At 32.0% G+C, this 26,975-nt stretch overlaps 3 protein-coding genes across 4 annotated transcripts in view; 1 reads left to right on the top strand and 2 right to left on the bottom strand.

The window, feature by feature from the left end:
* LOC126746707 (uncharacterized) overlaps positions 1 to 2,836 on the bottom strand; it is a 100,273-nt gene extending 97,437 nt beyond the window's left edge. Inside the window, exon 1 of the mRNA XM_050455047.1 lies at positions 2,809 to 2,836. The gene's annotated coding sequence lies outside the window, so the exon portion shown is untranslated. The remainder of the gene's footprint in view (positions 1 to 2,808) is intronic.
* An 8,869-nt stretch (positions 2,837 to 11,705) lies between these two features.
* On the top strand, positions 11,706 to 13,869 carry LOC126746704 (putative nuclease HARBI1). 2 transcript variants are annotated; one of them, XM_050455044.1, is made up of 5 exons: positions 11,706 to 12,216; positions 12,550 to 12,746; positions 12,959 to 13,100; positions 13,229 to 13,373; positions 13,434 to 13,869. In XM_050455044.1, exons 1-5 carry the CDS (start codon positions 11,974 to 11,976, stop codon positions 13,850 to 13,852), a joined length of 1,146 nt encoding a protein of 381 aa, XP_050311001.1. In that variant the 5' UTR covers positions 11,706 to 11,973; the 3' UTR covers positions 13,853 to 13,869. The 2 variants fall into 2 exon arrangements, with proteins under 2 accessions (XP_050311001.1, XP_050311000.1); XM_050455043.1 differs by having other exon boundaries at positions 13,229 to 13,869.
* A 3,471-nt stretch (positions 13,870 to 17,340) lies between these two features.
* LOC126746711 (uncharacterized) lies at positions 17,341 to 18,995 on the bottom strand. The gene is made up of 2 exons (XM_050455053.1): positions 18,559 to 18,995; positions 17,341 to 17,778 (listed from the first exon to the last, which is right to left on the bottom strand). The coding sequence occupies exons 1-2, from the start codon at positions 18,742 to 18,744 to the stop codon at positions 17,497 to 17,499; spliced, it is 468 nt and encodes a 155-aa protein (XP_050311010.1). The 5' UTR covers positions 18,745 to 18,995; the 3' UTR covers positions 17,341 to 17,496.
* Positions 18,996 to 26,975: the final 7,980 nt, after the last annotated feature.

Raw genomic sequence — 26,975 nt, 5'->3', positions numbered from 1 at the left:
TCGGGGTTGCCAGCGCTATTATTTTACAGGTAATATACTATTTTTTTAGGTGATCGAATAGTGATACCATTCGATAACTCGTTAAAAAAAATAATTAAAAAACAAAACTAATTTCAATAGCTGTCTTATTATTCTTTTTAGTATATGTTTCCTATTTAAATTGCAGTTTTCAATTGGCGCTAAGTCTTGACTCTTGACAACCCTGAAATTATTTTTTTTTATATAAAAAAACGCTGGGTGCAAAAAGGACCTGTTGGGTGAATAATCATTTTTCATAAGAAAAACTGATTGCGCAAAAAAAAAAACGAACAGGTGTAAAATTTTAATATTTTTTATTTTCTTTTTTCAAATGATTGAAAAATGATTGAGTCTCCGACAACGAATTTATAATAAATACGACATACATTAACTTTTGTAACTGTTTAATTTTTTAAATTTGTACAAAAAAACGGCGTTCGATAGGATAGTAAACTGTTACGCCAGGGGTAATTATTTAATATAGTCACTTTTTTTAAACGATTTAAAAAAAAATTAAATTGAAAAAATTGAAATTTTTGGTCTCCGACTATGAAATTATGATGAATACGACATTCACTATCCTATGTACCTGTCTTTTTTTTTAATCTTGAAAATGGGTAGTCCATAAAATAGTAAACTGTTACTGTAATTTGTATACATTCCAGCCCTGACAAAACCCAACAATATGAATGAAAACTTGGCTCAATCTAAATACGGCTGTAATATATGATATTCTCTAAGAACCTGTTTCTTTTCCTACTTATAAATATTATTAACTAATAACTCATTGCACTTTTTTACGACACCAATTCAGAAATAATATTAGTCACAAATTACTTGATAGCAATAAGTGTATGTATAAGTAAATTAAAAACTGTATAGTCTATTACAGTCCTTTTGATTCAGTATGTTATATTAAAGCTGACACACTATAGTTTATAATCCAAATATCCTCGGAGGCATATGACTCCATCAAAATCATCCAGTTTCTCCAGCATATTATCCTAAATTGCACTTTTTCAAGTTTATTAGTCAAACGTAGTAAATATAAACACTATCACCACACCTATGCAAGTCAGATGGAACTTTGTTTGCCACAATTTTTAATGAAAAACATGCTTCCACAAGATCAAAAACTTGCACTTTCCCAAGTGATGGTACGTTTTTTTGGCGACAAATTCCTCTTCAGTTCGCAATAAGTATAATGCAGGTATTTAATGTTCTAAGAAGAAGAATCACAGGATAGGAGACCAAGTAGTAAATTACACAAAGTTAGTTATTGTGTTTCTTAATCAGTATCAGGCAGTACCATCCCAGGTCCTTTGTAGTTATATCTTAAAGCTTCAGATATACTGAAGAACTCACAAATTAATAACTTTTGGCAAACTATCGATAAATATAAACTAATTATTGTAAGCACGACTCGAATGTAAACAAAATAATATACCTATCTATACCTAACCCTATTTTGTGTTATATGACAACACTACAGCTATTTAGAATAAAAATTGGCTGACGTGTAAAAGACCCAACCGATCATACTCGTACGTTTAAAATATTTCGCGGGTATTGTGTCGAATGTCCATTATGTCGAAGGACGATTGTGTCGAATGCACCCGTCTCTTCTGATGCATTCCCATCCCGCATCCCAAAAAGCACACTTGGGAAAGTGCAAGTTTTTGATCTTGTGGAAGCATGTTTTTCATTAAAAATTGTGGCAAATAAAGTTCCATCTGATTTGCATAGGTGTGGTGATAGTGTTTATATTTACTACGTTTGACTAATAAACTTGAAAAAGTGCAATTTAGGATAATATGCTGGAGAAACTGGATGATTTTGATGGAGTCATATGCCTCCGAGGATATTTGGATTATAAACTATAGTGTGTCAGCTTAAATATAACATACTGAATCAAAAGGACTGTAATAGACTATACAGTTTTTAATTTACTTATACATACACTTATTGCTATCAAGTAATTTGTGACTAACATTATTTCTGAATTGGTGTCGTAAAAAAGTGCAATGAGTTATTAGTTAATAATATTTATAAGTAGGAAAAGATACAGGTTCTTAGAGAATATCATATATTACAGCCGTATTTAGATTGAGCCAAGTTTTCATTCATATTGTTGGGTTTTGTCAGGGCTGGAATGTATACAAATTACAGTAACAGTTTACTATCTTATGGACTACCCATTTTCAAGATTAAAAAAAAAGACAGGTACATAGGATAGTGAATGTCGTATTCATCATAATTTCATAGTCGGAGACCAAAAATTTCAATTTTATTTTTTTTTAAATCGTTTAAAAAAAGTGACTATATCAAATAATTACCCCTGGCGTAACAGTTTACTATCCTATCGAACGCCGTTTTTTTGTACAAATTTAAAAAATTAAACAGTTACAAAAGTTAATGTATGTCGTATTTATTATAAATTCGTTGTCGGAGACTCAATCATTTTTCAATCATTTGAAAAAAGAAAATAAAAAATATTAAAATTTTACCCCTGTTCGTTTTTTTTTGCGCAATCAGTTTTTCTTATGAAAAATGATTATTCACCCAACAGGTCCTTTTTGCACCCAGCGTCTTTTTATATAAAAAAAAATAATTTCAGGGTTGTCAAGAGTCAAGACTTAGCGCCAATTGAAAACTGCAATTTAAATAGGAAACATATATTAAAAAGAATAATAAGACAGCTATTGAAATTAGTTTTGTTTTTTAATTATTTTTTTTAACGAGTTATCGAATGGTATCACTATTCGATCACCTAAAAAAATAGTATATTACCTGTAAAATAATAGCGCTGGCAACCCCGATAATTTAGTGTCTCGAAAGGTTTTTTCGGTACGTATTCTGGTAAGTAAGATTTCCGATTTGTTGTCTCTCTCGTCTCAACATAATCGAGTATTTCCGAGCGGTGTGTTATGTGTCGAGGTCACGCTGTTCGGGCGCTCGCGGAGTCGCTTCGGGAGTGTGTCGAATGTCCATTGTGTTATTTGCCCGTTTTCCCATCAGAACAGTGTACACACAATATATAAATATGCATTAAAGTCCACGGTGTCAGATCCTTCTGACGTTGCGTCGGATGGCATGGCATAGCGTGGTGTGGTGTAGCATCAGAACAATGTGTTCCCGGCTTTACCTAATTTTCCACAAAACACCGTGGAAACCTAGCAATAAATTCGTCTCGAATGACCAATATTGAGGGGTTGCTATTTCAAACCCTATTTATTGTCTCTTGATGAAAGGAAACTAATTATTGTAAGCAAAATGGACTGTATTTTCTAGTAAACCCTAAACTATCTATCATGGCCGACGGCTGGTTACAAAAGAGAGCGAGATCGTCCTTGTGGCCACGCACCTTCACATTTGTGTTAGCCATGTTGCCAGATTTAAAATACGAGATACATACAAACGAAATCAATGAGTTAGAGATGACTAGCCAGTAGAGTCTGTAAAATAAAAAGACTTATAAATATGAATGTCAAGGGTGTTTTTAACTTTATGCATTAGTTCGGCTAATAAAGTTAATCAGCAGCTAATATTTGTAAACGAGGCAGTGACAGACTTTTTAACGGGGCTACGCGTGACTTAATTGGCGGTTAAAAGTTTAACAATGGTTTCTCTATTTGACATAGATTTTATATAGACACACCCACCGTATGCCTTTTCAGAGCTGTCACTAAAGCCAAGTTCAATTTCTTTAGCATCTGGCAATAAAACATGACGGTCGATTACTATTTCGTTTAAGAAATTTATTTCAGAATAAAATTTTAACCAGTGATTTTTTATGTCTGGAGGAACTTCCGTGTCCCAATCCAAATTAAGTTGCCAGAGCTTCTGAATGATTAGTTTGGCTCTGATTATTGCAGGACCTATTAATCCCAGCGGATCAAAGATCTGCGATATAACAGAAAGTATCACGCGTTTTGTGACTTTATTTTCATTAATGTTAATATCAATAAAATATTTTAGATTGTCGTTATTTGTATCCCATCGGATACCTAGAGTTTTCTTTTTCTTTTTGAAATAATATTAAATTTTCATCTTTAATATCGGTATTGAATAAAATGTAATTTAAAATTTCTGAATTATTTGAGGACCACTTATGTAGTTCAAATTTTGCGCTTGATAAAATTTTGGAAATTTCATGATAGATTTGCTTTGCTTCTTCTTTAGAATTTACACTAATGAGTAAGTCATCTATATAAAAACATTTTTCTATTATCTCTGAAGTTCCCGGGTATGTATCTTTATTTAAAATGGCTAACTTTTTTTCACTCGCATCGAACACAACCCTACACTTAGTTGTTACCGCTGACAAAGTTTACTGAATAAAATACAAGTTGCTTCACTGGGCTCCACGCGCCGAATTACCTATTCACCGCCCCTCACTTCATTTGCCAGGCGACGCTCCAACAATCGAATCTGTTGGGTTACACAGTGAGTAGAGTTTAAATCGTTTTGATGTGCGAGCGTTTTATTAGTAGTTGTACCGGGTGGACTCAGTGGACTGGCAAATTATTATAATCTATTATATTAAAATGTCGACTTATTGTTCGTTGTTTTACAAAGCGTAGAAGTGGTCTAATGTTTTTTAGATGTCCGAAAAATTAAATATATAAATAAAATATATATTTATATATATAATAAAATAACAATTAAGAAATAGGGGTAAACCAATTAGAGTAAAGTGGGGCAAAAGCACGCAGTTAATGTTTGAACTCCCCTAGTTTCCACCTTAATTAAAAAAAAAAATAAAAAAACACAAATGGATGAAAGCTTCAAGTCAGTACTATAAAATATCTGATGGAAAAAATTTAAATGTAAATGGTTTTAAAGTTAAAAAAAAAATATGACAAAATGTCAATTGCGTTCTTTTGCCCCAGTAGGGGGGCAAAAGCACGCATGCCGTGAGGCATAAGTACGCACCTTGTTTTTAAAATGAAACTTCTTTTTATTGTCAATTTAACATTGCATTTAACAAAAACTAAAAAATATTTCACAACATACGAACTTATAGCTAATAGAAAACAACTTAAACTAAATAACTCCTGAACAAATAATAACAAAAAATAATGAAACATTAGAACTTGCTAATAGCAACTACTTAAAACTTTGGCTTAAACACAATGGTCACATTTAAATGCACCAACGCCTTCATAAGGAGAACAATCTTCATGCCACCATTCCTGGCAATAATTGCACTGAACCCAATCATCGTTGGGAGTTTCCAAAAATAATTCCTCACAACCAGGACAAATGACATCTTCTGTTTCAGCGCTTTTTAGAGTTTCTCTAATTTCATATTTTTTTTCAAACGAAGTTTTTATTTTTTTATTTTTAGGCCCTCTTTGTGTTTTGGTTTCAAAGACATTTCTTTTGCCTTTATTATTTTTGTTTCCTTCGCGCTTTTTTACTTCCTCCTCCAAGGCGTCTTTAACAGGTGTGCTAGTTATTATTTCTGATTTTTTTCCCTTACTTTTTCTTGTCATAGGGTCCTTTTTTTTAGGAATAGGCAAAATATCGGAGGGGCAAATATGTTTTTTGTCATTCCTTGGTTTTTCAGATGCTATTGTTGCCAGTACATCAGCGTTGGTTGATGTAGGTGGCTGTAAATCAGTAACTGCAGATGGTTTTTGAATAGGCTCTGGAACAACTTTTGATGTAGACGGTTGCCGCTGAGGTGACTGATCATTAATCTCTGATTGTCGGAATTCAATTAAAGATTGTAGTAAATTATTTGAAGTTGATGGCTCCAAAATATTCTGATGTAGAAGGCTGAAGGAAAGAATCTTCTGGTTGAGATAAATTTTCCTGCGGTATGAATTGTTGGTCAGTAACAGTTGATGGTAAGAAGTCTTCGTCGGTAAATACATCAGGATTGTAAGGTACGATTCCACATTTTTTAAAGCCGTTAATTGCTTTTTCCATGGTACCCACAGTTTGGTATGCCTCTGCAAACAGTGAAGATATCTGAAATTGTGTAACCACTTTCCCAGGATTACTTATTAAATACCGCTCACATGCTTCAGCAAACTTGTCTTTTAAAGGCTTAAAAAACATCTATCCAGCGGTTGTGTTTTTTGGCTACTGTGTGGCGGTAAAGACATATGAATAAAAAATTTCTAATTGCGAAGCAGCTTGGCGCTTGGATAAAGCATTTTGGATCAGCTCCATAGCTCGATTAAGAATTTGTGGCGTGATGGGCGTGCGCTCTGATTTTCTTTTGTAGTCCCTAAAAACAAGAAAATGGGTTACAAAAATTCATGGGGTAAAAGTACGCGCGAACTTTTGCCCCACACAGCCGTGCGAACTTTTGCCCCACATGCACTTTTTTATTTTTTTTTCAGTGTAAATCGACACAAGCACGACTCACAACAGGTGAATATATTTGAGATTACGATTGGGCTTTTATAACAAATAAACGTTGTTATCGTAATTTGCACTATAAAAGCATAATACAAGAATCTGTATGCACGAAAAATAACATCAAAATAGCAAAAAATAAACTTACCTCATTTTCTCCTTTCTGTAAAGCCGAAAAACTAAACTGGTACCCTTTACATTGTAGCGACATGTGACCCTTAAATCGCGTGGAGACAGACTGATCGTACATGCACTCGGGCCCGACATATTGGCACTGCGTTCTTTTACCCGCCGCGTGCTTTTGCCCCACTCTACTCTACATGCCAGGTTATAGTACCTCTCTGTCTTGAGAGGGTATGTTGTGACCAAAATAACGTGTGCAGTTTCGTTTTCACATAAAATAAAATATGAAAGTTGGATTTTGGTCCACTTCTTATTTTATTCTTATATAATTTTGCAATATAAATGCGTTATGGAACTTTTGTACATTTAACTATTATTTTATTTCTTATTTTACTTTATTTGTCTGTATAAATCCAGCTTAAGAGACTACATTGTTTACATTTTAAAATGGCAAAATATATTTTCCTCTCAATCTTTTGTCCTTCTTTTACAATATTGCACTTTTGCCAGAGCTATTTATCCACTTTTTAAGTATTAAAAAATGTAATACCTTTACATAACTTAGCTTATAATGAAAAAATTAATGAAATTCATAGAAAAATCGACTTAATTTAAAAGCAAAAATATTAATTAAAGCAACAGTCAAAATAAAAATATCTTGGAGCATTAAAAAATTTCGTCACTTCGGCAACGTTGCGCTACAGTCTTACGCACGTTTTACTATTTTTCGAGTTCTGTCAAAAATTATGAATGAATAAATCCCGAGCGATGTCGCTAAGGAATTAAAACAAATAAACGCTTTAAATTATTGAGTGTAAGTGTACGGTCAGACTGAATTGCGGGCGGGCGTGAAACGGGCGATAAGCGAGCGAGCAATTTTTTGCAAGGCGATTTTTTGGCCATACTAAAAATAGAAAATCGCAGATTGGTGGTGTTCTGTCGCCAGTAAACATGGCGCCCTTATCAAAACTAAAAAGAAATATTTTAATAGACAGTAACCCCTATATGAAGTGGAAATTATTTTTGGAGAAGTCTCGTAGATATGGAATACATCCTATTAATAAAAGAAGAAAAAAATTGGAGAATTTCACCACCTATACGTCGAATTAAGAGAATACCCGAAAAAATTCTTTGAATACTTAAGAATGTCCATAAGTACATATGATTTTTTATTAAGTAAGGTGTAACATATGTCCCCTAATTATCGGATACAGCGGCAACATGGTTGCGCCGTATGTTGCGAGTGTTCGGGGAAGGAGAACCAGATACGACCGAGAGACGACGAGCTGGGAGGGGAACAGGCAGAAAGCTGCTGACCGCGAGAGGTTTCGCGTCAGGGGCCCGACTGTTTTTGGTTGTTCACCTGCTTGTGAACTGGTTTGAGACTCGGGGAAATATAGAAGGCGTCGCCGTCATTAAAATATAAACTCGTCGTTGGTTCGAGATTGGCTTTATTGGCTTAGCACATCTATTTCTTTGGAAGTTAAACCCGGGAGCCTGGAGGAAAGTGAGTGTGAGATAAAACAATGGCTTGGGACTTGTAAGGTTAGTGTTAGAATTACAGTTGAGACGCTCATAGTTTTAAGGATTACCTTTAATTAGTTTTCGTTAATAAAACTTTACCTGAACTGATGACTGTTTATTTATAAAATTATACACCCACGGCTCTGAAGTGTAAGGAGTCAACTTCAAAGGTTAATAGGAGGCTTACGAAAATTACGACAAATTATCGATCTCCTATATCAGCAGAAGAAAGACTGGTAGTCACATTAAGGTAAGAATATATTCTTTTTATATATAATAATGAAATGTTAGTTATAGAAATAAAAGTTTTTATTTAATTTTATTATAACAGGCTAATTAATCAAATTTTTTAACGAAAACTACATTATATAATATTATACGTTAAATATGAACCTGGGTCGTTACTGCAGCCTGCTTGGTTTTCCAAGTTACCAGTTTCCAAAAGCGGAAGTTGTAAAATCTGCTGCTGCTGCTCTGGCAGCTTTTTTTTCTTTTTCTTTAAAATTAATGACATGATATCCGACTTAATTTCCAGTTTTTAAAATTCTGTGAAATCAGCCATATGGGGCAATAGACTTTTAAAGAACTGTAAATCGGCGTTATCATTGTCTTTCGCTTCGTTTTGCCTCATTTCAATTTTTTTAGTTTCTAAACTTAAAAATTCTTCTTGGATGTCTTTTTTGGTCCTTTTACGTACTTTGAGAAATTGAGCTGCTTCTAGATGGTGTTCGTGGCGGCATTGATGAGGGTGAAGAAGGTTGTGAATGTAGATCGCTGGCTTCATTGTTTTCATTATTTTCAACGGAATGAAGTTCTTCGATTTCATTTGAATCTTCATTGCAAGAAAACAAATTCCCCTGTGTAGGGGAAGGAGTAACGAAATCTTTTAAAAAATACATTTGTTCAAAATACTGCCACTTTGGTTTTACAGGTGGTGCATTGGCTCCCGATCTGGGAATGGGTATTTTTTTCACCTCCTTTCTTAACTGATCTTTTAAATTTTTCCACTTGTTTTTGGCATCCGTAACTAAAAAGAAAATATAATTTAGACACTATTATAGCTAATTTATGATTTTTATATTTACAAAACTTTTGGTGATATTTATACTTATTTATAGATTTTTTTATGTATTTGGCAACGGGTTTATCGTTCAGATTGTTAGCATTTGCTTTTCGAATGGGAAAATCTACAGTAAGCAACATAGTTTTTGAAACCTGCCAAATTATTTGGGAAGAACTAGTGGAAGAATTTATGCCAATTCCAACTGAGAACTGTTTAAAGAAAGTTATAGCTGACTACTTTAATCGATGGAAATTTCCAAATTGGAAAACACTGTCAAATAAGATGCCCACCAAATTCTGGATCTCATTATTTTAATTATCTACCTTATTTCTCTGTCGTGCTACAAGCTGTAGCATATGCGGACAAAAAATTTTTAACCATTGAAGTTGGAGGCCGTGGTAAACAAAGTGACGGTGGAACATTTGCAGGATCGACGATATTCAATTAGAAAGTAATTTATTTAATGTCCCTCGTCCTACTAATTTACCGAACACAAATATAGAATTACCACATTTTTTAATAGGTGACGAAGCGTACCCTCTAAAATCATATTTAATAAGGGCTTATCCGAGACGCGGACTTAATCCCAAAAAAGAATACTTTAACAAATGCCTCTCCACTGCTAGAAAATGTATCGAGTGTGCTTTTGGAATACTGTGTGCCAAATGGCGTTTTTTAAATAAAGACATAGAAACACTGCCTGACAAAGCTTGCATACTTATTAAGTGTGCTTGCATCCTGCATAATTTAGTAAGAAACAAAGATAGCGACAGTGATCTCCACTATCGTCACATATCGGAGCAATATCAGGAAAATAATCAACCTGCCTTTAATGGAAGAAGGAATAATCGAGGAAGTTCAAGAGCAATTAAAATTCGAGAAAAACTTGCTGACTACTTATTCCACTTGCCAACTTAATTATACATCTACTATGTATTAAATAATTATGTGATTGTGTGTGTAATTAAATAATTATATACGTTCATATTGATAAGTATAATATAGACCTGTGTTCAAAAAAAGCGTTTCCTTACCATTAAAATTACATGCTTCGGCCACTTCTTGCCATAATTTATCAACAGCATTTTTACTTTTATATAAAGGGTGACTGTCTTGCCACAAAGGTCTTCTGGTATAAACTTCAGATATCAGGAGCTCCTTCTGTTCATGTTTATTACTGCTACACATTTTATTTCTTTTTATTTACATCTGTTTTACGAGAAACACAGCAACAAACTATCCAAAAATCCAAACACGCTCACTAGAATTTCAAACAAGTTTAATTATTCTTTTATCGCACGCTGCACGCTCAATTTTCGCCCGCCCGCTAAGCGCCGGTGTGGCTATTTGCATCTGTGCATTAGCTTTTGAAAAAATCGCTCGCTCGCTTATCGCCCGCTTCACGCCCGCCCGCAATTCAGTCTGGCCGTGCACTAAGGGCCTATTTTGTGTTTAGAGTGTGTTTTATCAGTTTTTTGTTGTTTTCGTACTTTTTTGGAGAAAATTAATGCCAAAATAAACGATCATGGTGCATTCTTGTGTAGTAAAGAGAGTAGAGCATTAAAGTCCAAATTTAACGTTTCATCGGTAAGTTTATTTGTTAACGTTTAAACAGCAAAAGACTTTTGTATTTTTATCACCAGCGTCGTCACATGAAAAATATTAAGGTTAAATAATTATGTAATGACATTTTGCGCCTCTATTTAAAATTGCACAAGAGCGACAAAAGCAACACGTATAGATATAAAAAATTATTTGTACAGTACACAATCCTAACCCGATTTGTAAGGGAGGGAAAATGAAAATTACAAATTTGTCGATTATTATAATATTATTTGCTCTAGTGCAAGCTCTACCCCACTGGCAACAAACCAAACAAAAATTAATTGAAAATATGCATTGTCGCCAAGGGGTACTAACAACACTTTCTCCATGCTTTTCTCTCTCACTACTAATTTTAAAACAATAAAATTCCACATTTTTGGGCTGGTTATGAATGAAACATTACGTTTATTACTTATAATGTCTTTGGTAATGCTATTATTAGTCCGACAAAATAACAAAAACGTCAAAAAGTGTAGTAATCAATCATTTAAAATTCAAACATGTCATTACTTAGTAATTATGTCTAACTTTAGTGGTTAAGTTTAGTAACAGTAATATATGCATTTTTTCACACAAACTTTTGACTTTGATATAAAAATAAATCCCAATGAAACCAGTCGTACCAAAACAACCTTTAATAAGATACCTAAGTACCTAGTTATTAACAAAAAAAATTTAACCATTTAGTTCTTGAATTACGTAAACTTTGATAATGTAAAATTTATTTAGTTTGGTGGCTATAAAAACAAATAATTTATAGTATTATCAATTTACATATTTTTCCTAAGTAGGTACATTAAATATAATAGTAACAATAAAATAAAGTTATTATAAAATCGTGCTCCGTCTTCCCCTACAGTTCGAATTAGACGAAACTCGTAAAATAATAGGTATTTTTTACCAGAATTCCCCTTTACATTTTTTGCTAGTTCCCAGTCGGCGAGGAGCTCGACGGCCTACCTTAAGGCCTGGGGCCGTATTTTTGAAACCATTCGAATTTGATTCGCATACGAAATTAGACGATTTCGCACGAAAAATCAATATTCGTATTTTCGACCGCATAGTATGCGAATTTTTTCGCATGCGGTGTCTCGAATGGGTATATACCATTCGAATTTCAAAGTTCGTGTGCGATTTTCAATTTGATTCTGCCACTTGTCTTGTTTTGATTTTAAACCTTAGCTTTGTATTTTTTTTAAATTTGTGTGTTCGTTGAGTATTTTCGTAGTGTTTTTTTGTTGTTTATTGAAAAAAAAAACTATAATCAAATGGCAAGATTAAACTATCTTGTGCAAAGAAACGTCGTCGATGCACTGGAAGAGGCTGAAACTCTGGCAGATAGAAGGAATAGGATGTATTGTTCATTTCTTGACCCATTTGAAATGTATTCAGATGCTCAATTTATTAAATTATATAGATTAAGCAAGCCTCTTACGATGGAATTAATAGACTTACTAGAGCCTCACCTCACAGCTCCATCTAGGAAATCAGCATTGTGCATTCCAAGGAAAGTAAGTAGGAATCAAAATATTGTTTTTGTATAACAATCAAATAATACCTTCAGATTTAATGCTAAATTTATAAAGCTTTTAGATAATTATGAATTTCTCAATTTTTCAAGTATTTTGAAAAATTTTTGTATAACATGTATGTAATTTATGAAGGTACAAATTTCAAATTTATGAAAGTAGAAATGAGATCCTCTTGTTTCCTAGTAAAATGAATTTATTTCCTTAAGTTTGAGAAAGGTAGCACAATCTGTTTTTCTGAAGAGGTGCTGATATTCTAAAATGGTGTTTGGAGTTTCTAGATGCTCTCCTAATACAAGAATTATTTTTTTATAGATTTTAACAACATTACGATTCTTAGCAAGTGGCAGTTACCAGTTGGATGTAGGTAGAAATATGAATCATGCTGTTTCACAAAGTAGCGTGTCAAATGTGATTCATGAGGTAATAGATGCTCTTAATATGCCTGATATATTTAACAAGTATATTCATTTACCTCGAAATAGAGATGAACTGTCAGATTTAAGGAACAAGTAAGTATCTTTTGTTTTATAGGTATATAATTCTAACCTGATAAGAGTAGAAGTTATATATTTTACTCTTTTATTCACAAACTCGTCTGAGTCTGCTCAGCAAGAACTAATTAAAACAAGGCTATTGCCATATTAATAAATTGTAATCATTGTTTTTAGTTTAAAACATTGTATTAATTTTCTTAAAATGGATTATCCAATATTTTTTTAAGGTTTTATATGACACATAACTTCCCTGGAATAATTGGCAGCATTGACTGCACTCATATAGCAATAGTTGCACCGAAGAGGAACCAGTACCCAGAGGAAGCATATGTGAACCGCAAGGGCTACCATTCATTAAATGTGCAGTTGGTAAATAATAAAATATCTAAATTATTAACAGTATTCAATTAGCTAGATATATAACTCAATATGTTTGCAAAAGTATTCCTACATTATGTCTGCTAACATATTTTAACTACTTTATATTTTTATTTCAGATCTGTGATCCAGATTTAGAAATTCTAAATGTCTGTGCCCGATATCCTGGCAGCAGTCATGACAGCTATATCTTTAACAATAGTGCAGCCTACCAATATATCAGACAACTGTATAATAATGGCTATACTTCTTTTTCTTTCTTAGGTAAGATTTTTATTTTAATAATTAAATATACTGATTTCACATTAAAACAAATGTTTCAAGGTGATTCAGGGTATGCACTAAGGCCATGGATGCTCACCCCAATCCAAAATGTATTGCCAGGATCTCCTGAAGAGAATTATAATATTCGACAAAAACAAGCAAGGTCCATTATAGAAAGATGTAATGGGGTGTTAAAGCTTAGATTTCGTTGTCTTTTAAAGCACAGGGTTCTTCATTATGATCCAACCACAGCCTCAAAAATAATTAATGCTTGCACAGTACTGCACAATATGTGCATTATACATAATATACCTCCCGTAGAATTTGGTGATGAAGAGGAAGATAATTATATTGATATTGACTATGGAATCTATATAAATGATAATGATATCATACAAGTTAGAAACCAAGGCCAAGAACTCATTGCAGGAAGAAGGTTACAGCAACTATTAATTAGAAACCATTTTAGAAATTTTTAAATTGATATACTGTAATATGCTTGAAATCCTATTTGTAAGAACTTTGTTGTAAAAATTTGCAGGTCAATAAATATGTTTTTAAAGTTATATACGTTTATAAAGAATAAGAGTTGATTATTATGTATGAGAATTTAATTTGGCCAATGCAAAAACAGGTAGGTAAAATGTTACGTATTAGTGTATTTATATTTATTCAAACTATGTATAAGGCTAAGTTGTGTATTTAAAACAACAGTATAATTATACAACAAAAAATTGGTAATAAAAACAAATTAACATTAATGGAATATTTATTTCATCCTCTCATCACAATATATTCTAACAAGTTCTTGGTAAACATAATCAGCTACATTAACAAAAAAAAATAATGCCAATTAAACAAAAAATAAATCCTAGAACAAAAAATATATGGTCTGAAAGCTTAAAAATCTACATAGGAACTCACATTCTCTTTATTTCTCAAAACAAACTTAAAAATAATAATTATATCTCTTGCTTAATGTTATTTGGTACTTATCATACTAAATATCACAAAAATAACACAGTACATTATATTATAGGTAATAAGAGAGTAAGTGGAAATTTTTTCGAGTAAATATTTGTAATAATGGAAATATTTCATTTATCTGTATGTAAAAACAAGTCTAATAGAGCCTTTTGATTCACAGAAAAAAAACAATATGGATCAAAAATTAAAAAACTGTCTCAATTGAAAAGAATAATACATTAAAAAAAACTAAATATTGATGACAATTTATCTTTAAGTATAAAGTATTCTACTAGAGCCTTTAAACTTTGTGCTATTGATTCTTTAGCTTCCACATCTCTTTTGAGTAGGTTGTTTTGTTCCTTTGTTAGTTCAATTAATTTATCATTTGCCTGTATGGTTTTATTTAATCTTTGGATCCGTGAAGTCTTTTTCCTATTAGAGGTGTTTGAAGTTAAATGATCAATGGAGGTGTATTTATCATCTGCAGTTAAACATTTACCGGCACTAGTAGGGTGATTAGATTGAGGGGAAAAAGTTATAGGCTCAACATTAAAAGTGCTTTCATTTAAACTACTGACAGTAAAGTGGCAAGAGGATTCCTCTACATTGCGATCACCATCTACTAGAACCGGTCCGATTAATTCTAAAATTTTTTCATCATCACTATTAAGGTCTGCCACAGCTGGTCCACCTCTAGTTCCCATTTGATGATTTCTAATTTCAGTTTTTTTCTTCTTTGATTTTGACTTCAAATCTTGCCAAGTCTAAAATAATTTAAAAATCATATTTAGAAAAGGGTAAATCAATCTAATTTTAACAGATATAATAACTGTACTTATAACCACTGAAAAGCAATAACAAACAATAATTTTGTAGAGAACACTCGTACCTTACGCCATTGTTTCCAGTCCTTATGTGCTCCAGGGAGACTGTGCAATCTGCCCGCTAACTTTATCCACAAGGCTTGTGCATTTGGATCCATCGTAAAAAAAAGTCAATTTAAAAAACCCAAGAAACGCCGTGAAAACAACCTCAAAATTCCCTGATGCTTTTAAACTTAAATTTCAGGTTAGTTTAAAAAATCTTTATCGTCTTCATGCCGTTTGACATGGCCTTCAATAGCACTCGACTTTGCTACGTTGCCACTACATTTCATGTTCGTATGCGAATGAAATTTCGAATGCTGTTCAAAGATGCACTTTTTAGTTCGTGTGCGAATTTTGCCGCTCGACTTTGTTCGCATTCGAAGATTCTCGCATGGTTTCAAAAATACGGCCCCTGGTTTCCTCGAACATTCGGTCGCGGAAAGCGGACAGTCCGTCGATCGCCGCAATTTGACGATTTTATCCAACCATGCATTTCAATTGGGATTGGTTTCCTCGGTTCCGCTCATCTGAACGGACGCATTCCTCTCCGCCGACCTGTGACGACTGGTCAGGGTTGGGTAAGTAGCAAATTGTACATTTGCTACTGCATTTACGACTGTCGCAAATGTATATTACGACGCGTTCAAAAAATTTAATTTATTACCTACATTTGCGACAATATGTAACAAATTCAATGAAAGAAAACATTGAAACTATTGAAAGTGAAAAAAAAAAAATCTCAAGGATTTAAAATCAATAAAACACAGTTTTTTAAGAAAAAAAAATTGTTTTAATTCTGGACGGGATAGACAACTTATAATAATATAACTAAGACACGTTTATTATAATAATAATAAGGTATTAATATTAATATTGATCTGAAACATTGCTGTCCTTAAGCTTAAGGGAATAATAAACTGAAACCAACTTGCTTGATTTTTCTTTGGTCAATCTATTCCTCAAATCTGAGTGGACAAAAGACCAGTTAGAAAACAATCTCTCCAACTAAGCTGATGAAGCTGGAATACTTAGTAACTTTTGTGCCAAAGTTGAAAGAGCTTCATATTTTGTTTCTACTAAACCCCAAAATGTTGAAACAGAAATGTTTTGTGCCTTCTTTTTTATGGTGTCAAAAATACCCTCATTTCTGATAAAAGCATTAAGACCGTCCAAGCTCTCTTCGGAGTCCAAACTATTAATAAGGAAATCCTGAACCATTTGTTTCTGTTCTTTGCTTAACAAATTTCCTCTATAATTGGGGTGTAAATAGTTTGCTGCCAAGCTATATATGTTTAAAGCCATATTCGTTCGTGACTTTACACATCTTTTAATCTTATCATTGTAACTTTCTGATTCCTTAACTTGATTGTTCAATTTTAACCACTCCTCTGTGGAATCTGCAATGGAAGTAGATTTATTTTGACATGTGTTAATGATTTTGCAAATTGGATCTAGCAAAGCTACTGTTGCTTTTACGGATTCTATAAATTCTTCATTGTAAAGATAACATGTAACTTCAGCTTTAATTTTAGTATGTTCTTCAGCTGCGACTGCTGCGACTTGTTTCATGATCCGTAAGTTTTTCAGCAAGGAATCACAAGAATCACGATGAGAGCACCAACGTGTCTCAACAGGTAAGACTATTTTTAAACCCCCTCTCTGTAAAATCATGTTTTCTAAAGTTGTGTGCTTAAATTCTTTTAACACCAGAGTCACAGTTTTCATGACGTCATGATCTACTATGTCCTTAACAAGGAGATTACCTGTATGACTGCTGCAAGTGCTATGCCATAAATTTATAAGGCGACCCATTTTTACCATATTCGAAGCATTATCAGAGACTACGGCGTAAATTTCACAGTTGTATGCTGATTTTGCCGTTTCAAGAGCGTTATTGCAGACTTCTGCAAGTGCTTCACCCGTTTCCTTGGCTGTTGAAAAGTCATAAGATTCAAGAAACACACTTTAACCATTAAGAGTTTGTAGCATTGTTACTACATTGTTTGTATTATTTGATGAGTTTTTCCAACCATGTATAAGTAATGTGGCTGATTTCTTTAAACTGTTTTTATTGTTTATTAACACGTGCTCATGGACTTTATCCAAAAGGGTAGAAGATAAGGTCTTTCTTGTAGGCGGATTGTATGCCGGACGTAAAAGTTTTAAAAAATTCTTGAAATGGTCACTTTCCACAACACTGAACGGAATATTACACCCAAAAAAAAATTTTGCCAAAGATATATTTGCCTCTTCTTTTTCTTTTTGATTCATTTTGTCAACAAAGGAACTTAGGTTTTTTGTTTTTTTTTTTCCTTCTTTTGCCTGCTGTTATTTTTATTTCCATTAATTAACTTAGACAATCTTGATATGTCAGTCCTCGATGATGATGATGATGAGGATGCAGTGGAAATGGAAGCTGCGAAATTGATGGGAAAATTGCGACCTTGGCGCTCCTCTTTGGCATATCCATGTTCCAATAGCTGATTTTGATTGGCCAACGACTCATCAACCTCTGATGATGATATCGGTAGTGGCGATGATACAGGGGATGGAATTATCTCCAGGTTTTCCTGTAAAAATTAATAAATCTATTAGGTAATTCTAAAAATTAATAAATAAAATAAAAGTTACTAGGCGGGGCTGATACCTTTTAAAATAGCAAAAAATGTAAAAAAACATAGTAGGATGAAACATGTTAGAACAGGAAGAGAATATAGTAAAATTTAAAAGGAAAATAAATTACGGGCGATCTGAGGTCGGGAAGGGGCAGAGGGGTGAGTTTTTGAGGTTAGAAACAATTTAACTTAATTTCCGCCAAAACTACAAGTGCGATAGAAAAAAGTTAAATAGCAAAGTTGTAGATAATAATAAGGTCTACAAATTTTGTTTTTACACTTTTTTCACATAACCTCAAAATTTACGTAAAAAAAGCAAAAAACCAAGTTTTTGGTTTTTTATGTTTATCTTTTACAAAAAATGTGTTTTTTTCACGAAATTTTGAGAGAATCTACCTTTTTATGTCCCCAATACACTGTAATTTTCTTGATTAATAATGTACATTTGTTTCACTTTATTTTGACTTATATCGAAAAAGCAGCCTAATTTTCAATCAAAAATTCACCCCCACCCCTTCCCGACGTCCGATCGCCCGTAATTTATTTTTCTTTTAATATTTGTAATATTCTCTTCGTTTTACAATGGGTTTCATCCTACTATAATTTTGTTTGGTTTCAAAAAATATCGATCCTGGTCTATACATAAATACAAGTAAAAAAAAAGTTTTATAAAAAAAATGTTATTATAACATTATAATAACATTTTTATCAATTGAAAAGTATGTAGGTACTTACAATATCTAAAACTCTATATGAAGATTGGGGAGGAGGGGCACTTGTGTTTACTTCAACTTCCATAACCACTTCTTGGGGCACTTCTTGAGTTTCATCGTCAGAAGTTATTCCAGTAGACGCAGCAGTAGAATTAATTTCCCTGTTAAGTGGTCTAACCCGTCTAACTGGCCTATCGATGGGTGTCATTACATTTTCAGACCTCACACTATCATCTGACGATAATGATATGGCTTCACCTTCTTTAGAATCAATACTACTGCTCTTGCGAAAACATCTTTTTCTGTAAATAACAGTAATAACACAATAATGACTTATTTAGAAAAGAGGTTTTAAACTATTCTATTATGTTATAGCGTAGGCAAAAAAATCCCAAATTTTAATATAAAGATAGGCACTATATTTATAGTAAAAGAGTTTTACTTACCTATGTGTACGAAGGCGAGATATTGCTGTATTTTTTAGAATATGGTTGCATGTGTCACACTTAGCTCCCATTCTTCCATTGTCCAAATGTAATGATTCAAATCCGAGTTCCTTGTATTGTGGGGCTTTCTGCCCTTTTCAGAGTTTGCGGTATCGGTATTCATCATGGTATCAACTGTGGTACCAACAGGGGTACAATTACAACACTAGGGAATTAAATTATCACGAAAAATCGAACGAAAAACAAACAGCTTAGCTCTAAAAACCGTTAAAAATGAATTTAAACGATGTAAACAACTAGTTTCATAACCTTAAATTTAGAAGCAGATTTTGCGACATTTTTAATTTGCGACAAATTTCAATTTACTACATTTGCGACGTCGTAAATGTAACAATGTAGTAAATTTATTTTTGCCGCGTATTACCCAACCCTGCTCACAAGCATAAACGCCACCGGCAACACCAGTATGAAGGTTGAATGTGGCAGGGCGGAATAGTCTGCCACCCAAGATGGCCGATTGATTGATTGTCTAATTTTTGACGTACATCAAATATGACAATAGTGACATTTTAACTGTCGTATTTGACGATTGTCTTTTTTAAGTTTTCTTTGGGTGGAAAACAAGCCAAGCCTCATGATTTTCTTCCAATTTAAAGTTTTTAAGTAATTTTATAGCTTTTTGTAGTTTTTTTGAGTTCTGGGTTGATACATTATTTTACAAACGTGCCAACATCGAATCATCGTGCAATTACATAGAACAGGAGGCAGGTAGATTTCAATTATGACATACCTAAGTGTTTTCTAATAATGTTTAGGTGTATCTTGGATGTATTATCATTTTCCAGGATATAATTATAGATTTAATCCTATTTTGGACATATCTATGTCACTGTTCTCAATTTAACTTTTTTTTTTACAATTCAGTTTTAATTCTTGAACCTTCACTGGGAAAATATGAAGTATTTCCTTTTCCTTGTCTTCATCTAGATTAAGATATTCATACAAATATTCTTTATTCACTAGTTTATATATGAGGAATTGCCCAGACAGTCACAGAAATCATACATTTTTTTAATTGCCACTGAATCCATCCTTACAAAAATCTTGTCTGTCATGTAAGTCCGACTAAAAATGTTTACTCCAACACTTTTCTGGTTCTTTAGTAGAAATGATATTCACATGGAGTATAAACACAATACCTATTTGTTCAATTTAACGAAAACAGATTGACATATACTTCTCAAAAACTGTATTTCCCAAATCGACTTAATCCACCTTAAGTTATACACATTTATGGATGGATAGCCATGGTCATTTAGTCAATTTAGAGAAAAAGTTTTGGATGGTTTATAAATATTTAAAGTATAAAATCAAAAAGCCAACTTCAAAACCACAACAACAATCTTTAAGTGTTGGTTATTCTAAAAAACAGAAAAATATTTGACAATCTAAAATGCCTTTAAAAAAACAAAAATCCTGAATATCCTCATTTAATACTCATGATCCTACACCTACACAATCAGAATAATTTTGTTTTTTAACTTTTTAATAATAATAATAATAATGTCTTTATTAAAATTTACAATTGGTAAATTCTAAATGGCAAAATGAAGCTTACTTCCTAGCTTAACCATACAAATCAGCTTGAGGTTAGATATTACAAAGAATTTCAAAATGTATCTTAAATAATTGCATAGTTACAAAATATTAAGTTCTAACTGCCTATATGCACAACCAATTAACATTACAACGTTTGATAACCACACAGACTTATGAAATTTACAATAAGTTAAAGAATATATATTTTACAACACTCTAGGCTAACAGAGATCAGTAATATAACTGCTTTTTTTTCGCTTAAATATAGAAGGTGAAATATATTTTAACTCAGGAGGAATTTTATTATATTGCAGATGAATACAGTAACTAAAGCTCGTCTCAAATAAAACAGTTTTATGAAGAGGAGGTGTAATAAAATGTTTATTTCTTAAATCCAAAACATGAGCGTCATATCTAAACTTAATTTTCTCATAAAGGTAATTAGGACATTTTTTAAAGACAATTTTATTAAAGAGAACAAGACTATGTAGTAACCTCCTTTCACTCATATTTAGCCATCTCATCAAGCGTAACTCACTACTCTTTAGCGACATCTAGGGTGGATATGCTGAATCAACTCATCAATTAATTCACTGTCGTACTGATGAAAGTTATGGCGTATTCACCAAAGTATGCAGATAATCGCTGAATTCAAAATAATTTCATTTGCGTTTTCAAATTATGCTTCAAATTCAAACCTCCTTTTTTTCCTTAAAGGCCATTCAAAACTTAGTAGAAAAGTTTAATAAGTAAATTTTCCACGATTTATACGTGCCACAAGATAAAGGGAAAATAGGATCCCATTTATTAGGGTATTGGGTTTATATGTCGATTTTTTTTATTTTGAAAAGCAATTGTAATAAAATATGAAAAGAATTAACAGGAAAAGAGTTAGTAATAAAAGAAACTATTAACAAATTGAATCGAAGCTATAGAAGCCGAGATATTAGTAAAAATGTGGGAAAAATAAAAGAAAACTGGTTTTTTCCCACGGTACAATTTTTTTTTAATGATTATTAACAAATTTTAAAGTTAGCCCTAGACTGGCAATTTTCACTAAAAAAAACCAAAAAAATTTTTTTTTTGGTCAAAAATCGAAAGGGAAATCCACGAAAAATTTCAAAAAAATGGTTTTTATTTTTTTATAAATAAACTATAACTCTGACAACTTTTTGTATTAAATAAAAGTTCTTCGGTATATTAAGGGGTATTCGCCTGTCAAAACGCATCGGTTTTAGCTATTATAGAATCGGAGAAAACTGACCTGGCGACTGAGTAAAACGGTCGTGTTTATATCGTTCCGCAGATTTTCGCTGATTTTTCAAGTATAAAGTGTTTAAATATAGTTAAAAATTTTAAAAATCAGTTGTATTATGTGTTTTTAAAGTGTAAGTGATAAATCCATTTCATAATTATTATCCTAAAATAGTAAAAAAGCCAAAACAATCGTTGTTTACTTTTAAATTCAACGGCTTGCCGAGTCTCTGATAAGGTGATTTAGCGAGACGATACATTGTGCGTATTGTGCGTGTGCTGATAAGAAAGCGATGCTTCATATACAGTACAGGTCCGGATCGAGGCAAAATTGAAAGTTTAAAGGATGGCAAGTGTCTTTGATGAACAGGGTTTTGACCCTAACAGTTGCGTTATATGTGAAGTACCTTTTGATGATTTAAAATCTGCCGTGCAATGTACGAGTTGCAAAAATTTTTTTCACGGGAAGTGTGAAAGTATTGACATGAGGGGCTTTCACATGAAAAAGGCTTCATGGAAATGTAAAAATTGTACTCCTGTAAATAATGATATCGATACCATAAATCGAAATGAACGATCGAGAAAACGAAGCAGAGTAGAGGAGGCTTTTATTGATCAAAACACTATTGAAACTATGAGTCAAACTCTAGGGCTGTTGGTTGATAAAACTAATTTGTTGACTGAAAAAATGGATATGCTATTGAAGGAGAATGAAGAGTTAAGGAAAGAAATAGCTGGTTTAAAAAATCGTCAGACTTCAACACCTTCAACTTTGGAGTCTAAAACCTATTCAAATGTTCTTAAAAAAAATAGTAACATTCTTGTAGTACAACAAAAGGGTGAAACCAAAGATGCAAAAAAGATTAAAGAGGATTTAAGAAATAAAGTTGATCCTGCTGACATAGGTATTGGGATCTCAACGGGAAGGAATACAAAAAATGGAGGTGTGATTCTTGATTGTGGAGAAGAAAAGGAAATAACCAGGGTGCAGTCAACTATTCAGAGGAAACTGGGAGAAAATTATACTGTTGTTAAACCAACTATAAAGGAAAACAGAATAAAAGTAGTCGGGGTGGATGAGAGTGAATTAAATAGCAGTGATGAAGAAATTATTAATAAGGTAATTAGGCAAAATTAACTCAAATCTGCATGCAAAAACTTTAATATAAAAATTGTTCGTAAAACTAAACCTATAAATAAAAAATGTAATATTATATTTGAGGTAGATATTGATAGTTATAATTTCTTAATAGATAGGCAAAAAATTAATATAGGATGGAACCGTTGCTGGGTTTATAATGATTATGGTATTATACGATGCTTTAAATGTTGCAAATATGGTCATGTTATGAAGGATTGCACTGGTAGCATAGTTTGTCCAAAATGTACTGGTAACCATGATGGTAAAGATTGTTTGGAAGGTAAGCCTAAGTGTATTAATTGTATTACCGCTAATCAAAAATATGGTTTGAAAGTTGAGGTTGATCATGTGGTTTGGGATGTTAAGAAGTGTGCGACATATCAAAGGCTCGAAAATCTTCAAAGGGGTAAATGTTTAAAGTAGCAATTAGATAGAGATATTGATAAAAATTCAAATGTGGTTTATTTGAATTGTCAGGGGTATCTTAATAACAAGGATAATATAGTTTTATTAATAAATTGTTGGAAACCAAGGATCTTGCTATTATCTGAAACTCATGTATCTTCTGAGGAAGAAATGTGTGAACTGGAAGTGGATGGCTATTTCTTAGAACAATGTACCACAACTAATAGAAGAACAGGCGGTGTAATGATTTTGATAAGGAAAGATATTAAATATAAGCGAGTAACATTAGAATGTGTGGAAGAGTATGTATGGAATGTTAGTATAGAAATATTTCTTAATGGATCCAAGTATCTTTGTAGTGTTTTGTATCACCCCCCTAACAATAGAGATGCGAGGTTTATCGAATATTTTTCAAACTATTTGGACCAAGTAAGTAGCATTGAGGGCATAAATATTATAGCTGGTGACTTTAATTTTGATTTAACAAAATACTCCTTTTATGGTGAAAAAATATTAAATAGTATATATAGGTCTGGATTCACTCAACTAGTCAACACTCCTACAAGAATAACAAACAACAGTAGCACCTTGATTGACTTTATTATATCAAATGATAAAAATTTATTGGTTCAGGTTCATCACACACCAAAAATTAGTGATCACTCTATTGTGTCTGTATGCCTTCCAAACACAAACGACGAAAAAGAAAAAATTACATTCTACCATCGGTCCATGAAACATTATCATACAGAAACTTTACAAAACTGCTTGTCTGACAGGTCATGGAACAATAATATAGCAGATGTAAATAACTTGGCAAATTCTTTTGTTTTAGATATAGAAAATATATTAAATGTAATGTGTCCCAAGTTAAAAATATGTGTTAGCCAAAAATATAAAAATAAAAAATGGATAACTTGTGATATCTTACAGCTAATGGAAAATAGGGACAAGTTATATGTAAGGGCAATTCAGGAGGGCACTACATACTTATGGGATAGTTATAAAAGGATAAGAAATCAAATAGTGAATAAAATAAAAATAGAAAAAGATAAATATTTTCGCGAAGCTATAGATGAAAATAAAAATAATTCTGTAGAGCTTTGGAAAAATCTTAAAAGCCTTCTACCGGGTAAAAATTCCGTATTACCAAATGAGGTTGTATTTGAGGGCCAGACATTTACTGAGGAGTTGGACATAGCAGATAAATTTAATAAATACTTTATTAATAGCGTAGATCAAATTGTAGATATTTTACCCAAATTTTCAGTTTTAGAAAATACAGTTGATAATATATCAACGTATACTATATGGGATAAATTTGAAAATACCACTATGAGTGAAACTAGGTGTCTATTAAAAAATATGAAAAATGTTAAAGGAGGGGAAAGTGGTATCTCAAAAAAGGTTCTTGTAGATGTATTTAATGTTGTGGGCAACCGTGTGTTAGACATAATTAATACATCGCTTCAAAATGGTGAATTCCCAGAAAATTGGAAGGTCTCTACTATCTTACCGGTTCCTAAGGTTTCAAACACAAAGCAGGCAAGTGAATTTAGGCCTATAAATACTGTACCAGTTTACGAAAAACTTCTAGAGCTAACTGTAAAAACCCAACTACAAACTTACTGCGATAATAATAAAATTTTAACAAAAAATCAGTCAGGGTTTCGACCTCAACATTTTTGCGAATCTGTGATAGTTAACATCTGTGATAATTTTAATAGAGAAATAGATGAGGGAAATTTTGTTTTAGCAATTTTCTTGGATTTTAGAAGAGCCTTTGAGACAGTAAATCGAAATATTTTACTTCTTAAAATGGAAAAAATGGGTATAAGAGGTACGGTTCTAAATTGGTTTAAGTCGTATTTACATAACAGAAAGCAAGTGGTCAAGTTTAAAAATAATTTGTCTCTTGCAAAAGAAATTGTTCATGGTGTTCCTCAAGGCACTGTGTTGGGCCCAATTTTGTTCCTTATGTATATAAATGATATTGTTAAGGTAATGAGTAGAAGTAATTCAGTATTATTTGCGGATGACACTATGCTGTATGTTGTGGGCAAAGATGTAAATAAAATGCAAGACGATCTAAATTTTGATTTAAATAATATATATAGATGGTTGTGTGATAATAACTTGAGCATTAATGCGGCTAAAACAAAATTTTGTTTATTTGGAAATAAAATTAGATTAAATGAAGTTTAATTTAAATACAATAAATATCAAAATTAATAATGAAACAATTTCCTACCAAAGAGAAATTGAATATCTGGGTGTTATTTTGGATCCACATTTGAATTTTTATTCGCATATAGACAGCATAACACGCAAAATGTCAAAAAAAATAAATTTTTTATCGAGAATTGGCAAAAACCTATCTATACAAACAAAATTATTAATCTATAATAGTATTATTGTGCCGCATTTAGATTTTTGTTCTGCACTCCTGTTTGGTGTTCCGGATTACAGGATCAATAGACTTCAAATCATACAAAACAGAGCCATGAGGGTCATACTAAAATGTAATAGATATACACCGGTGGATAATATGCTAAATGTCCTAAATATTTTGGCAGTAAAACAAAAAATATTGTTTAATACATGTATGTTTGTTTTTAAATTAAAAAATAAATTGCTACCAGAATATATTTGCGAAAAAATCACAATATTTAGTGATTTGCATAACTATGCTACCAGACAGCGAGGGGATTTTGTACTAATGGGGAGACATACTTCAAACAGAATGACAAATACCATTCTCCATAAAGGCCTCAAATATTTTAACGAATTGCCAATACATTTAAAGAACAGTGAAAGCCTAGTCACATTTAGAAAAACATTAAAAAGATATATATATTCCATCCCAAGAAATTAAATTATATTATATTGTATAGGTATAAGGTATAAATGTTTTATTTTGGTTGTATTGCTTTGTGTTTTATTATTTTATCTTTACTCTTTTAATATAGTTTAAGGTTTTATATTTTTAAATTTTTTATATTTACATATTTTTATTTTTTTTTTGTTATCTTAGTTAAGGTCTTAAATTTTATTGTTTCAAATTTATGATAGTTTTAAGTTTTATATATATATTTTTTAAATTATCTGTTGTCATTTGTTGGTATAATTTATACTTATACCTATAATACCTATTTGTTAGTTTACTATATGCCATTTAAATTTTCCTTTTTATTTTTAGTTATATTCTAAAAATTTTCTTTCTTTGTAATTTTTTGTAGCATGATGCTAAATAAAGAAACATTATTATTATTAAAATTGGAAAAAACTATTAAACATAAATATGGAATTATCAAGAGCCCTATGGAAAAATTTAAATTTTTTATTTTTCAATCCTGTACTACTTCAGAGTACCTTTAAAAAAGGTTATTACCGATTTGACTCTAAAACGAACGGAAACCCTATTTCTTTGCATTTTTCGATTTTCGAACAAAATCCGGGGTCAAAATGACCATTTTTTCAAAATCTGCTCCGAATTCAAAATTTCTTTTTTCTGGTTAAAGACCATTCGAAAATTAGTAAAAAAGCCTTATGACAAAATTTTCCACGATTTATACGATATAAATTTTATTTTTT

Source organism: Anthonomus grandis, chromosome 18 (genome assembly GCF_022605725.1).
Source record: "Anthonomus grandis grandis chromosome 18, icAntGran1.3, whole genome shotgun sequence".
NCBI classification, from domain to species: domain Eukaryota; kingdom Metazoa; phylum Arthropoda; class Insecta; order Coleoptera; family Curculionidae; genus Anthonomus; species Anthonomus grandis.
Note: the sequence above shows the minus strand (reverse complement) of the source record. Positions and strands in the feature narration are given on the sequence as shown.